Source organism: Eretmochelys imbricata, chromosome 6, assembly GCF_965152235.1.
Source record: "Eretmochelys imbricata isolate rEreImb1 chromosome 6, rEreImb1.hap1, whole genome shotgun sequence".
NCBI classification, from domain to species: domain Eukaryota; kingdom Metazoa; phylum Chordata; order Testudines; family Cheloniidae; genus Eretmochelys; species Eretmochelys imbricata.
This window is the reverse complement of record NC_135577.1, coordinates 57493931-57509861: the sequence shown is the minus strand read 5'-3', so window position 1 is coordinate 57509861 and position 15931 is coordinate 57493931. Positions and strand designations below refer to the sequence as shown.

The window sequence follows — 15931 nt, the reverse complement described above, 5'->3', positions numbered from 1 at the left end:
GCAGTGTGTATCTTACCATGAGTGGGGCAGCGATCCAGAATTCTGAGGCACGTCACCAGCTTTCTTCAGTTTCTGCAAGAGCAGCCAGACTTTTTCTTTGGTGTGGGTAAACAAAGCATCCCAAGACCAAACATTCATGCAGGACTCCACCCCATCACACACACACCCCTGCGTAACAATGGTGGCAGACATCAAAAGATGTGACCCAGGAATTTGTGTTCATCCTTATCCAGAGCTGAGGCAGCCTAATGCAGAGATGACCTGTGGAGGGCAAAGCATGCCATGGACTAAACCTGCTCCAAAGGGCACCGCATCTGAAGTGGGCTTTCAGTCGGCAGAGTCTGCAGTGTCCAAAGGGAGGCATCTAGCTGCTCGTTTTATTTCGACTTTTAGCCCCTGGAGAAGAAACCCACTGGGGAATTGGAAATGACCTGCATTTTATATGTGGCCTAAGGAAAAAATAAGTAGATCCCTTAGTCAGCACTTGGGGCCTGATTCACCATGGCCTAGCGCCTTGTGCAAAGTGGGCATAAAATGTTCCTGCATCAGAATGATGGTGTTCACACCCGCTTTGCAGTAGGATAAGTGACCGTACAAGGTGCGGGGCAATGGGGAATCAGGGCCTTTGAATCTCCTTCTAATTCCAGTCACTTAGCAAGGTAACTGGTGCAGAAGTGTGGTTAGACTCTGTACTCTGCTGCAGATCATGGGCTGGCCCAGGCTATTGGTGGGTTAGGAGCCTCTCAATTGTGTCAGGGCTTCTGCTGGGATAGTGCTGGGAACACAGAGGTCCAGTGTTGTGGGGATTGGCTTCCAGACTGTCCGGACATTCACCCAGAGCTCCTGCTCTATCTGAGGAGTAGCCCTGATCATGGACGCCTGCCTTGAACCCTTAGCTGCTACACTTGACTGTTAAACTCCTCAAAATACCTGATCTCCTATAGGAACATCAATGCTTCAGTGGCAACATGGCTGCTGTGAGAAGGGAGGAGAACTGGAAGTGCTCTTTGCCCCACATTATCTGGTATTTTCTCCAGCACTGAAGAGGTTAATTGATCTGCCAAAGCAAGCATGGACTGTAGGCAACTTCCTCTATTTACCTGTCTGAAAATGCATAAAGGAAACTACGAAGAGGCCTGGTGCTTCCTTCACAGGGAGCAAAGCGGGAGCAACACCTTTGCAATGAAAGGAGTTACCCCAAAATGAGAGCAGAACTAAGCCCTGTATTGTGTTTATGGATCCATTTTACATTCCTTGTCCTAACCACTTGTGATCATTAAGGATCCCTGGGTATTTTTCATGGTAGTGAGCCAGCCCTGCAATAGTAGCCACGAGAATCAGTTCCAGATGCTTATGGTGTTGAGGCCAAATTCCAGTTGGGTTAATGACATTCCACCTATTGTGCCTAAATTCCACCGACAGTTGCAACTGATCATTGTAATCTTTGATTCTTCTAGAAAGTCTAACAGCTGCCACATCCCTCTCCAGAGATGGCTGCATTTTTAGTGGGGAGCAAGTGTTCCCTATCTGTTTGGGATCCCTCAGGAGGAAAGGCTTTATAAAACACTCAGTACTCATTAATAAAGTGATAAAAGCCAAGACATTCAGATCTAAGGGTTGTGTCTCCCTCTGTGCTTGGGCAGCACAAGGGTCTTTGCTCACTGAATGTGAATAACTCTCAGTGTTTTGGCTTTTGTGAATCAAAATGCAGAAGCTCCATTTTATCTTTTAAACGAATACTTGGTTTGGTTTTTAAATGACAGCCACGTGTCAACTTCTCAACTGAAGTAGACAAGAGACATAAATAAAGGGCTGTAACAGACAACTTGGGGAAAAAATATAATAGCTTCCGCATGTGTTAGTTAGGGCAAGATCACAAAGACTGGATATATTTACTACAGATGGCCAAGTCTATGGAGTGCATTGGTAATGTAAATCTTCCTCGCTAGCTAATCTGCTCCCCCATCCATATCTGGGGGAAAGTTTAGCAGTGATGTTAAAACAGGGGTTCAAACATGGCATGAAGAGCCTAGATTAGGTTACAGAATCTCCCAGAAATTGGGGCCCGAGAAATTAAAACCAAAATAAACTTAATTGTTCAAAGAAATAAGGGTTACATCATGACCTGATTTGCCGTGCTGGAGAGAAAGGGGTGTAGCACTTCTCCATCAGCAGCTAGTCTGGCAGGCTTGGGCAGTTCTGGGTCCATTCAGCGGAGGACAGTGGTACATACACTCATGCTAGCCAGTTCCATATAATATTCTGCTCTATATAAGTGGAAAGCAGTGTGTATCTTACCATGAGCAGGGCGCTTGCCCAGAATTCTTCTCACCCTAGACCTTCAAAGGTTTTAAGTGTCAAACTCTCATTGATTTCACAGGGAGTTAAGAGCCTAAATTCCTCTGATGAGCTGAGCGCTCCTTACTCCCCTGCCCAGGTTACCCACCTCACAGGTGGCTGGACAGCGGGAACATAGCCTCCTCAAAGCAGCTGTGATCTACCCCATGCAGAGAGAGAGCAGGACAGGGTGCCCCTCATTTAGTGCTCATGGCAAAGCCACGATTTAGGCAGCCCTTTAACACTAGACTGGTCACCACTCACCAGGAGGAATGGGCTAGATAGGGCTAACAGGACTCTTCTTTCACCAATAGCTATGGTTCAGTGATGGAGCTAGAATATCATGATGTATAAAGATACATGGTAAAGTCATAGCATCAACCTGGTAACAACTACATACACTGCCTACATTAGCAATGGCAGGTTCCTGCAGGCCTCTTTGGTTCACTAGTGATTACTAGGGGATCTGCAGTACTAAAAGACAGTGATAACCATGGTTCTTCAGTGTAAGTGCATCTCCCTGATCATGTAGTTGTCTTGCAGTTAGTATCTATATGAGGCCCTGAGACTGCAGTGGGCTCCATGCAGACACAAGGCTTTAGCCACATGCAACAATTTGCAGGATCAGGGCCTTAAATATAATGTGTGTGGAAATTAGAGGCAGGGCTAAATTTCATGTCAAAACATTTGTCATTTCAACTTGGGCCTAGTGGTGTTGTCTTTGTGTGAATTCTTCACATTTCACTGCAGTGTGAACATTTCACTGTAAATGTTGAACTCAGTCTGAATGAAATGACAGAATTCCGGGAAGGCACAGCCCTATTACCCTCCCCAAAATATAGTGCCCATTTGGAGTGACATAGGTTCGAGCTGCTAATCCACGCAGCCCTAGTGATTGCATGACAAAAGTCTGTTACTCTGCTACAGGGACAATACCGGTAGGATCCACCTTAACAGGATTCAATAACGGTCCAAGGGGGTGGATAAAAGTGGTGTCTCAGTGGTGGGCTACAGTGCTAGGTTACGATCATTTGGGTTCACATTGAAAAGCTGATGGGCCAGAACTGAGGTCAGGAAAAAATTTTCCCCCTGAGTTTATTGGGAGGGACCTTCCTGGGGGATTTGCCATTCTCTGGCACACTGGGCATTGTCTGCTAAAATCTGGAGGGTGGGTTCCAAATGCTTAGTCCCCTACAGTAGGAGCAATTCTTTTCCTCAGCGTAGCTGACGTCAGCTGTCCCCAGAGTTATCCAGTGGGAGGAATGATACATTTTGTCAACAAAGGCCCTTCCTTTCACCGGACTTGTGTGTGTGTTTGGGGGGAAGGAGGAGCAGAATCTGGGTGTGAGAGAATCTCCCCAGTCTTGGAGCTCCTGCATAGCAATGGAACAATAATGCTGTTCAGGAGCTCTGCGCCAAACTCTACTAGTTTGCCGTTGCACACTGACAAATTGTATCCGGTGGCTTGGGGATTCTGACAGCAGGTCACATGGTGTCCTCTGACTGAAAAGCAGAGACACCGGCACAGCTCAGGAGCTGAATAGGTCTCCCTGTGCTGCTGCTCAGGACAGCTAAGGGGTTCTGGGGAGCAGAGGGAAGGCACTGAACTGTATTTCTGGGTTTTTAGAGCCTGAAAGGTGTAATGAGAATAAGTGATGCTTACGTTGCTTCCTGGTCAAGGAAATCTTCATCATGATGTAGCTCAGAGTGACTAGAAAAAAGCCTGCATCCAAACCCCTCAAACTTTAGATCTAAATTTTGAGGTTATCTCTGCTTACAAGAAGTCAGAACTTGTCTATCCCTAGGCAGATGTAGGTAATTTACTTCATGTCGATATTTAACAGAACTATCTTGAGGTTATTAGAGAGGGGTGACCCTTTTCCTTGGGAAAGGCAAGTCCCCTCTCTTGGCAAACCTCTCTAGGCAACCACCCCCTCCATACAGATCTGACATATTCCCTGCAGTCCACTCCTTGCCATTCCCACTTCTAACTGACCATGGGTTATAAATGGGTTTGCTCTTGCTCCAGCCCCAGTCACAGCTGGGTGGACACTGGGATGGAACTGGCACTGTTTCTGCCTGTTTCTGCCAATGACCGAAGAGAGCAGACGGCAAATGGCGCCACATCCATTCCTGGGGTACCTCTGTTGATATCAATGGCTTCACACCAGGTCAGAAGTTGTCTCATGGAGTTCAGTGGTGGCCATTTTTATGTTTGTTCATTAGGGATGACCATAACTGAACCCTCCTGGCTTTGCTTCTCTCCACCACTCCTGGCATCGTCCTGAACAGGGGCCATAAGAACCAAGTCACTCTAAAAAGAAATGTATAATGCTACTATGGGGCTCATTTGTGCCATGAAGGCACCGCCTCAGGTTGGAGAGTCCTCCTTGACACTCAGAGACAGTGCATCTGCTACAACATAGCTGCATGGCTAGCTAGCTCCACTGGCCTGTGGTCACTACGCCCCCACCCCGTCCCTTTCAGAGTGTCTCGATCTCCAGGGGACACAAAAGGAGCTGCTCTTGTGCCATGCTGCTGTGCAGGGAAGAGAGCCCTGCCCTTCCCTTCCTTTGCCTTTCAGAGCAGCAGGGCACAGTCTGGCCTATTGTGCTTTTCACCTGAGGATCTCGTAGCACTTTGCAAATACCTTTAAAGTGTGCCAGCCTGCCTGGAGGTAGTTACATATGTAAGAGTCCATTTTACAGACTAGGACATTATGGCTCAACTTGGCAAAGGTTGTGCACTGACAGAGCTGGGAACAGAGCCCAGGACTCTCAACCCGCATGCGCAGCCCCCATCTGTAACCACTAGAATGGCTCTCATCTAATCATGTGATCTGCAGTCCCGCAGTCAGATTTTTTTATCCCACCCTACAGATGAAAGGTATGTAGAGGGTCTGAGTGAGTATCACATTCTGATTATTTATGTAAAGTACATTTTAATTCCTTCTCATTCTTAGCACGGATGATCATCTCTATTGGACTGTGGAATTGTCTCCCCAAAGCACATGGTGGGTTCCCCACCACCTGGGACTTTTACAACTAGACTGCACAAATCTCTGGAGAAGATACCAAAGGAACAATCTTGCTTTGACACCCAAAAGGAATGAACTAGCTTTTTCTCCCTCGAATTTCTGAGAGTCACATATTTGGGTGTATTTCAAAGAGATAGGACACTAGGACCCAGGGCTCCTGAGTTCTAGTCTTAGCTCTGCCCATCACACCCTGCATGACCTTGGGCAAGGAACATCCCTGCTCTGTGCCTCAGTTTCCCCTTCTGTAAAATGAGGCAATTAACATGGTATCCCCCATTGTACCGTGTTGAGATCTTCACACAAAAAGCACCTAATAAGGGCAAAATATTCAGTATACGTTATTCTAAAGATACCCCTTGTCCCTCTAGCCAGTCCAAGTAAAGGCAGGGAAGAGTGACAAAAGAAGGGTGGGAGGAAGAGAAGGTTTTGTTACAAATTCTACAACCATCACTAAGTCCTTGCTACTGCAGGTTCTGCCTGTCACCTGGCACCATCTTGCAGGTAGCCAGTTCAAGAGTCTCTACAGGCAGGGTGAGGGCAGGGTAGCTCAGCTCTGCTGTTCAGGCGTGGAAACAATCACCCTTGTCAAAAAAGAATCCTCTGAGAAATATCCCATGAAATAAAGGCAACAAATAAAGGGCTGGAGGACTTGAAAGGAAAGGAGGCTAAGGGGGTTTGGAACTGACCCCACGAAACCAGGGCAATCCCTGCTACAGACAGATCCAGTATATATTGTCCTTGGGGTTGCATAACAGTGCTGTTTGTAAATCAAGGGCTGTTTGCTTTCAGCTGAGCTAAATATCTCCACTGAAAGCCCTGGGTCCAACCCCTAGCTGCAGTTTATGTTATGCAGTCAACGAAGTTAGATCAAACCCAATGCTCTCCCATGTTGGTGTGTGTGGTTTTTTTCCCCTTCCCTCCTGTAGTCATTATTAGGGCCTGCAGGCCACAGCCTCTCCCCCCGACCCTGGGCCTAGTGAACAGGGAAAGAAGACTTAGGGGGTGAAGGCGGGGGGGGGGGGAGGGGAAGGCTTGGCAGATGACAGCTGACCACTTCTCCAAGCCATTTTTCTCAGGCTGCTCCACTGCCAGTTCCACAGAGGGAACTTGCGTGGCTCTGGGTTTGATGGGCAGAGCCCTTCCAATTCTGGCTATTCTGCCTTGTCTCCCTTCCTTGCTTCCCTGGCCCTCCCTACTGCTACAAAAGTACTTGCGTGGCCCTGTCACACATGCTTCTTTCCCCTTGAAGACTAACTGCTGGAGATTCAGGTTGCTGGCTTTATGAGTCCGGTGCATACAAATGCCTGGGCAGCTACGTGTTGCACCTGCATATATGTACCATCCCATGTCCCACACACTGAAAGTGCCCCTCCCTCCTCCTCTATGGCATAGCTGCAAAGTAACAAGCACAGCAGAAGTCAGTGCTCCAACCACGCTGAGAATGGCATAGCCGCCGGCCTCTCCATCTGGGCTGTCAAGACACCCTGTCATTACCAGATGGGCCAGATTCACCTCTGCATCTACAAGAGCAGCTGCGCCTTGGAGGACTTTGGCAGTACAACTGCCACCATCCCCAGGCAATTGCATTCAGGGAGGTCTGCTTCAAAATCCAGCCAGGATGCCATATGAGCTTTGTTAGCAGAGGGCACTTAGGGGAGGTGTTCAATTATTTTGGCTGCCCCGTCCCCCCCCCACCACCACCACCACCACACACACTGGGGGTAGCATCAGCTGGTTCCAGATCTCCAGCTGGAGAAGGGGGGGATTTAGGCAGTTAATGCAGTGTGCCTCCATTCCTGGTGGACGTTGTGTGCCAATATAGAACTCCTTGTGCTTCTGGAACCTAAGGATTAAATCCAGGCCAGTGGCTTATTCATGGGAGAGAATAAAGTACAGGGCCAAATTCTCCTCTCAGTGAATGCAATGCAACGCATCAAAGTCAACAAAATTATCTCAGTGTCATGAAGAGGAGAATTTGTCATATATACAACACCATCCACTCTAAGATCTCAAAGCACTTTATAAACACAGAGAGTCATATTCTACAGTCATTAATCAACAGTTTTGCTCCATTAAGATGACCTGAATTGTTTAATCCCCCAAAATTATGATGCAGAGGAAACTCTTGTTGCCCGCTGTCACGGAGAGGTTTGCCTGTGCAGGGTAATTTGGGGGAGAAGCTGTTTCCTTAGATTGCATCCTCTCTCTCTCATGTCATTTTTTCCCTCTGGGGTGATTCTCCTAGCAACACAGTTTACTGAAAACAGGGAGGGACAAATCTCAAACTGTTTGGAGCAAGCCGGGGTTCAGAACAGATGCTTCCCCAATTATTTGAGCCATTTAAGACCCTAAGACAGGGCAGAAGATCTCATGGGGAAAAACTTCCCTGCAAAATGTCCTTTTCTTAGACTTCTACTTATTAGATCAGCTAGAACTTGATAGTACTGGATCAACCAAAATAAGTAGACGTGGGGAGAATGAACTGAGATTCTTGGAACCCCCCAAAAGACAAGGCTTAGATCTACTAAATATCTATAGCCTGTCCTGCCCCTATTTCCTACTCCTGTCCTGCCACTTCCAAAATTCTGCCTGTGCATCTTTTCTTATGTTCCCCATGTGTCTCCTTTGTCCAGTTGTCTTTGTCCTTCCTTCACCTTTGGAGGCATAGCGAGTGCCCTCCCGGTCACTTCCCAATCCCTTCTGACAAACTGTTCCACCAGCTCTGCCCATGACAACAGCCACATTACACTCTCTGATTTTTCACCTGAATTGTGCCTATCTCCTTAGATCATGAGAATAGGAGGAGGGATTTTGTCTGTTTTCCTGTTGCAAATCCCCACATGTGCCCTCAAATATGTGCTTGTGATAAAACCCCATGTGCAATGAATGGGTTATAAGGGAGGTTGTAACCAGGCACAAGTGTCTGAAAAATGCAAGGGGGGTGGTTAAGGTGGTACTGGTACAAAGGGGGCTGAGCTAAGGGTAGTGGGTTGACAACTTGGCTGAACAGCATGGACAATGTCCTAATGGTGAAAGCCATTAGGACATTTAGAATTGTTGCCCAAGGATAGTGATGGAAGACCCTTGCCTCAAGATGTTTCAAAGCTGGCTAGAGAATAGACTGTAGGGAACAATCTTGAATTGGTAAAGGGGTTATGGATGAGAAGACCTAAAACACAGTTTCCATCTTTAACTTCCCGGACTCTAATATATGGAATTCAAAATTGAACTTGAGAAGTTTGCCGATTCCACCCTCTCTTCTCTCATAGAATCATAGAAGATTAGGGTTGGAAGAGAGCTCAGGAGGTCATTTAGTCCAACCCCCTGCTCAAAGCAGGACCATCCCAACTAAATCATCGCAGCCAGAGCTTTGTCAAGCCAGCCCTTGAAAACCTCTAAGGATGGAGATTCCACCACCTCCCTAGGTAACCCATTCCAGTGCTTCACCACCCTCCTCGTGAAATAGTGTTTCCTAATATCCAACCTAGACCTCCTGCACTGCAACTTGAGACCATTGCTCCTTGTTCGGTCAGCTGCCACCACTGAGAACAGCTGGGCTCCATCCTCTTTGGAACCCCCTTCAGGTAGTTGAAGGCTGCTATCAAATCTCCCCTCACTCTTCTCTTCTGCAGACTAAACAAGCCCAGTTCCCTCAGCCTCTCCTCGTAAGTCATGTGCCCCAGCCCCCTGATCATTTTTGTTGCCCTCCGCTGGACTCTTTCCTATTTGTCCACATCCCTTCTGTAGTGTGGGGCCCAAAACTGGATGCAGTACTCTAGATGTGGCCTCACCAGTGCCAGATAGAGGGAAATAATCACTTCCCTCGATCTGCTGGCAATGCGCCTACTAATGCAGCCCAATATGCCATTAGCCTTCTTGGCAACAAGGGCACACGGCTGACTCATATCCAGCTTCTCATCCACTGTAATCCCCAGGTCCTTTTCTGCAGAACTGCCAGTCGGTCCCCAGCCTGTAGCGGTTCAGTTCAGCTTTCCCCTTTATTCTGCTACAGTCACTGATTAGCAAAGTTAGGCGTGAAGTAATGGGAGTAATCTGGCTGAAGAGCTGTGATTCTTAACCACATCACGCTCCGCTGTACTCAGTCTTTGCAAAATGTGCTTTGGGAAACCCTTACATGTCACAGGCTTGCAAAATCCACAAACAGTACAGGTTAGGGCAGCCCACAGTGTGACTAACAGAGTTCTACAGTGTGCACACACACCCTGTGTTCAACACAAGGGGTCATCCCAGATCCCAGAATGCAATGCTCCACCTTGACTTGAGTAGCCAGGCCACTTGGAGCACTGTATGCTGGGAACTATAGTTGCCTGGAGATGTCATTCCCTATTGAAGAGAGGAGTAGCAAAGTCTGCTCCATTCTATGCAGATTAGGCCTGGCCTTTGGGCTCATAGCACAATGCTGAGCCAAGTGTGGACATCTCTGGTGTAGGACCCGGCTAGGGCAACCCAAATTAACCCATAGACGGGACTGTGGGGAGGAGGTAGGTACACACCAGACTGGCACTGCTCAGACATTCGTGCAACAGCACAAGTGGTACGGCAGGGCGGAGTGAGCAAGCTGATAGCCACATATTCACCCAGTCACCTGGAGTCCTGACAAGTCTGACCCTATCTTAGATTGGGCTTAAAACCCAGCTGTTCCAGAGTGGGAGCTGAGTTCCGCTCAAAGCAGTGACATGGCAACACAAATCAGCTGTGGCTAAATGAACCAATAAGACATGGCAAGGTGTAATGTAGTGTGTATGAATTCACACCTAGTATGTTGAGGGAGGGCCGTCAGTGCAACCAGGCTGGATTTATACCCCACCCTTCCTACCCTTGCAGGTGGGGGCTAGTTGCTTTGGAATGAAATGTTAGTTTGGAGAAATATATATATAATGACTCTGTTGATGAGAGCAATAAGAGATTTATTATTATTCTTTCTTACATGCATATGATTTATTATTTTACAGAGCCCCCTCAAGTGTGTCTAGCATGTTCTGGTCAATTATAAAATGAGAGCTACCTGCCCTATATTGTACATGCTGTAGTCTATTTAATAAATCATCTAGCAATTACATAGCACATTGTGTGTTCACAGTTCTTTACAACTATTCACTGATTAATCCTCAAACATTTAAACAGGTGTGCACTGTAGGGTTCCCATTTTATAGATGGGGACTGCGAGCCATGGAGAGAGGTTAAATGAGTTGTCCATGGTTCCAGAGGCAGTTGCAAGTGGAGCTGGGATTAGCAAATGGGACTTCCTAATTCCCATTATTTAACCATGGTGACGTCCATCCCATAGGATCCCAAAGCCATTACCTGTATAAAGATCACCTCACCCACCACTGAAAGTCAGCCACCTCTGGCATGGAACATGGTAGCTGTTTTACAGCTGACAGGGACTTACATTACAGTTGGGGAAAGAAAGTAAAGGAACAATTCATGTCCAGTTAAAAGATTGTCAATAAGATTCTTCCCTTTATCATTGCATTTAAAGAAATAAAACATAATTTTTCTTTTATGTACATAGCTCTAGGTATGTTTTTAAAGAAGCCTCAAAGAGGTTCTAGCCTTCAGGACAGGGGTTGAGAGAGAAATTAACACACATTACCAATAAAATTATTAACCTCTTTCTTCACTCTACTATTTTTATATGTCACTAGGTTAATTATTAATTACGGGGGACAGTCTGATGGGAAGCAGCAAGTGGATTCCCTTTGTTTCTCTGCGGCTGGAAACTGAATTGGGGTGTTGTTGTTTTTCTGTTCTATTACCTTATCACTTTCTTCAGTGATTGCTATCATTTTCTTCTTCCTCCTCTCTTCCAAAAATTGTTGAAGCCCTAACAAAACATAGTGGGCCTGGTTCCCCTCTCATTTTCACTGGTGTAAATCAGAGTAATTCTCCTGATGCCAGTGACGCTATATGAGTGTACATGACAGGGGAACAGGGCCTATTGAACATAATATGTGGCTACCATTTGCAGTTGTTTTTCTAGCAACCTGTATTCAACAGGAGAAGACGCATGGTCCAGAAGTTAGGCTGCTGACCTGGGATGTCCAGGTTCAGTCCCTTGCTCTGCTATTGATTTCCTACATGGCCTTGCTCAAATCTCTCTGCCTTCCTATGCTTCAGTTCCCCCTGTGTAGAATGGAACAATGGGAGCGGGGGTGCTGTGAGGGTGAATACACTAAAGACTGTGAGGTGCTCAGCTAACATGGTAATAGCCGTATATGCACCGTAGAGAGATTTAGTTCAGATGACCTATTCCCATAGGAGGGAGCAGATTGCACTCATCTGAACTGGAAATGATAGCCACTCCATACGCTGTTACCCCTTTTGGTACACAGGAGTCTATGATGGACGCGCAGGTCTATGGAGGGTGATATTGCTTTGATCAGCCTTCACTGGCATAATAAACATCATCTGAAATTTAAAAATACAATTAGAGTCAAATTTGACCCCCACAGACCAGATACTGAGAGCCCCCAAAACCCTGGGAAAGTTCCATCCTGAAGTCGAGCTCTAGTGACAGTCAGTCCTCGGGAAATCAGCAAAGGCAAGGAGGTTTGGGTTGGTTTGGTGCTCAATCTGTGTAAATCTCAGCAATTTCCCTTTGTAGACAGCTGCAGGAACCTGCCTCTGTTTCCACTCTATGGTGTGGGCTTCACCAGACCTCCCACATTTGGCTGTGAGTTTCACATTGAAACAGGCCTTCAAAACTCCAACCAGAACTGGGTGGGAGAGGCCCAGTTTGGCTCCATTCTTTCCAGGGACATTCTGAGCAGGTGGAATCCTCACCCCTCCTCCTCCCTATGGAGTCCCTATGGATGCTTCAGTCTGCTTCTGCACGCTGGTGGCATCTGTCTCAATTTCTGCCATGGGTTTCATCTGAGGCATTATTACCAGACTCGCAAAATTCCAACTGAATATAAATTAAGGTGTTGTTAATCTTCCCTTATCCCATAAAAAGAGTCCCCCTCTCTCTCCCGCTCTTCCCATTCATCTCCCAGCCCTCTCATGTTCTAGCTCTAATCCAAGCCCCACAGCCCTGTTTCTCTCCTCATGTCCCTCTCCTTTCTCAGGGCCCCATTCTCCCGTTGGCCCCTGTTCCTTCCCTCACCCCATCTCTAACACTCCCTCCTTCCTCCTCACCCATCTGACCCTTGTTCTCTCTGTTAGTTTTTCTTTTCCCTAATGGAGTGACTCCTGTTCAAACTGATTCATTTGTCCTGGGCTTTACATTCTTTTCTTTCTCTTTCTCCCTCTATCCCTGTTTCCCCCTCTCTCCCATACAAACAGGGAAAGAGAGCTCCTTGGGAGAGGCTGAGTTACAGCCAAGCTCTGACCCTGCGGGAATGGATGGCAGCTACCTCAGTGTGAAGGAGGCCGGGGTGAAGGTGCCCCAGGACAGGGCCAGCACTGACCTCCCCAGCCCCATGGACAAGGCCGACTCGGAGAGCAACAAGGGCAAGAAGCGGCGGAACCGCACCACCTTCACCAGCTACCAGCTGGAGGAGCTGGAGAAAGTCTTCCAGAAGACCCACTACCCAGACGTCTATGCCAGGGAGCAGCTAGCCATGAGGACCGATCTCACTGAGGCCCGAGTACAGGTAATGGGGGAAGCTTTGGGGTGGATGGGAGCAGTGGGGTTTTCAGTGTGTGAATGAAGAATATTCCAGGCAGCAAGATAATGAGTCTTATAATTCACTGGGACTTAACAGATCTGGAATATGGCTCTGTATTACAATGTTACATCTTAGCTGAGGTTGCCTAGAACCTCACCCCTAATTCCACTTAAATTTACAGCCTACAGGGCTGTACCCAAAGTCCATGCCACAGATTCATGCTCTTCTCTTAGGCAATGGGCATCAATAGACCAAGATACAGGGAACCTTATTTCTGCCTGGTGTTAGTGCAGACTTTTTTGTTTTGGATTAGTAACCTTTGAGATTCACAGAGGAGCATGCTGTTCCTTGAGTTAATGGAGCAGTTTCGCAAGCAACAAGGCAGCAGGTAGTCTTCAGCGATAGTTACTCCAGCAAGGCTCTCATGTAAATTATTTTGCTCCAAAAGAATCAGATGGGGACACCGGCTCAGTAGCCACGGTGGCGCCAACCTTTCTCATGCTATATCCCATTGCTGGCAAGGTGGGGGAGGCAGAGGTCATCATGACCTGCCAGGCCAGGGATGCAGAGACAGAGAATGCAGAGACACAATTGAAATGGGTTTTGCTGCCTGGTTGGCCGAGCAGGCTCAGAGACAAAGCAGGAAGCCTATTGTTTGGGGGCAAAAAGGTATGGCTGCCACCTCCAAAAGAACAGGGGAGTCCAACAACAACCCCAGGCTGCAAAGCTGCCAGGTCTCACACAGTTGTAAGCTGAAGCTTCATCAGGGCTTGCATAGACGAGATCCCAGGAAGTGGCTATTGATAGTATTTCTTGGAGACACATCGCAAATGCTGATGGTTTCTCCTGGAGGTCCGGGTACAATCTCAGGTTTACTGATCACACGCTGCGCAGACTGACTTCTTTTGCTCAGGAGCGGCAATCCTATGGTAGTGGGAAGGGGGACTCTCCTTTTCATGCTCAGCCCAGAGCCTCTGGTTCATGCATCTTAGCTTCTCCAGAGGTACTCCAGGGGGTGTAGAGGAGAAGATTTGGTACCTAGATCTTCCATGGCCTTGCATGTTTCATCATCGTTCACACCTGTGCACAGTGAATGATAGTATTGTACACTTTGCCCTCGTAGTGGCAATGACAACACAGAGTGCAAGGCTGCAGTGAGTTGGGCCCTGTGCATGTTTGAGGGAATGAATGATCTTCCCCTCTAGAGTTTGGCCTGTAGACAGGTTAGGGGGCCTACCACTGCTGTTAACTAATGGAGCACTCCCTTACCTCTACAGTGACAGAAGCTTGTATTCTGGAGCCAAAGGACCGGGGTTCTAGGCCTGGCTCATGTGTGAGAGACTTAGCTAATATTTGTGTCTGTTGTCTGCAGACCTGGGTTTTGTTAAAATGGAGTGACCAGATTGTTAATCGTACGCTCCAAAGCCGACCAGCTTTGCCCTGCTGCTGCCCCTCCACTTAAGACCTGTGCCAGAGAAAGGTGGCCTACAGAACTGAGGGTGACAGAAACTGTCCTGAGAATGGGCAGGGATCTGTGGAGATGGAGGAAGTGGCCAAGGTCACTGGAGTCCTTTACCTAAGGAAGCTCAAGCTGCAAGAAACAAGAGAAAACCTAGTGTTAGAACACACAGCAAGTTACCTGAGTCCCCACCATGGTATTTTTTTCACCTGCCAAATGGTGGCAACATACTTGAATGGATTTCACCTGCCACATGAGCCCCCTTTCCTGGTGGCTACCAATCACCATAGCTCCATTGACTTTGATGGAAGTTTGCTGCCTGAGGCTCTAACCTGTAGTGTGTGACTGCGTGGCTGGCCCATAACCGAACCTGAGACTCCAACAGGGGACTTTATGGTCCCTAAGGAGCAGATATTGTAATAGGTGAACCAAAAGCCAGACCTTTCTTCTCCCTAGCCTGATGGGGAGGAGATGAGGTGGTCTGTGCTGTGACTTGCCTCAGTAAAAGCCTGGCCTGGTCCTGGAACTGCCTTCCCTCTGGCCAAGCTGGTCTCCCTCCAGAACTAAACAGTCCCCAAAGCACCAGGTTGTAGCAGAGACAGAGCCCAGACAGACAAGTCACTGGTCTGGTTCTTTCCAGACCTCTCCCCAGCTCACACTTTGCGAGTGAAATACCCGGCTGGGAGCCAGGCACCTGGAGAAGAACTCACCCCAGCAGCAGGCCCGGCACAGTGGGCTCTGTCTGCGGAGCTCTGGAATGGAGTGTCTTTGGAAATCATTCCACAGCTTGGCCCCTTTCCAGACACTGAAGAGGCCACTGTTCTGCCTGCTTTGGATTCTAATCTCCACAGCTGGTGTCTACAGGCAATAAAGCTGAGTTTCCCCTGAGGTGCAGCGTGCTGTTCGTTTTCTCACTCCGCACCTGCAGATGCCCCTGAACCTTATTTAAAGGAGCCAGCTAGCTGAGATATTGCATGGTCCAAACTGCAGCGACCTTAGCAGTCGACAGTCCCAATGTGCTGCAAGGTTGCTGCAGTGACAGGGACACCTTTACAAAAGTAAGCACTCAGCAAACTTCTCCTTCCCTTACATGCTACATGTAAACAAAGGCGGGAAGGCATCAACCTCCAGCATAGCTTTCCCCCCTTCAATTATTCTGGGCCGTGGAGTCAGAAGGAAGTTATAGAACTATAGAACCATGGAAGCTAAAGTCTCTGGGCCCTCTTGGAAATACCCAAATACCCATACCATGCTTGGTAACAAACTTAGAAACAGAGGCAGCAGGGGAAGGAAAGGCAGGGCTAGGACAGGGATGATGGGTCAGGCACAAAAGGTTGCTCCCCCAAAGAGGGCCACTGGCCATGTCTATGCATTTCCTTCTGCTCCCCCTCTCCCATAAGTGGGTGGTGAGCCCCCCTGAGCAGCACTGCAGCTTGGCGTGTGTCTATTACAAATAACCTACCA

General features: G+C 47.9%; 1 protein-coding gene across 1 annotated transcript in view; it reads left to right on the top strand.

Moving 5' to 3' along the window:
- The window catches only part of ALX4 (ALX homeobox 4), a 61918-nt gene that overhangs the window by 31489 nt on the left and 14498 nt on the right, over positions 1-15931 (top strand). Inside the window, exon 2 of the mRNA XM_077820194.1 lies at positions 12683-12993. Coding sequence (XP_077676320.1) covers positions 12683-12993 — 311 coding nt within the window. The remainder of the gene's footprint in view (positions 1-12682; positions 12994-15931) is intronic.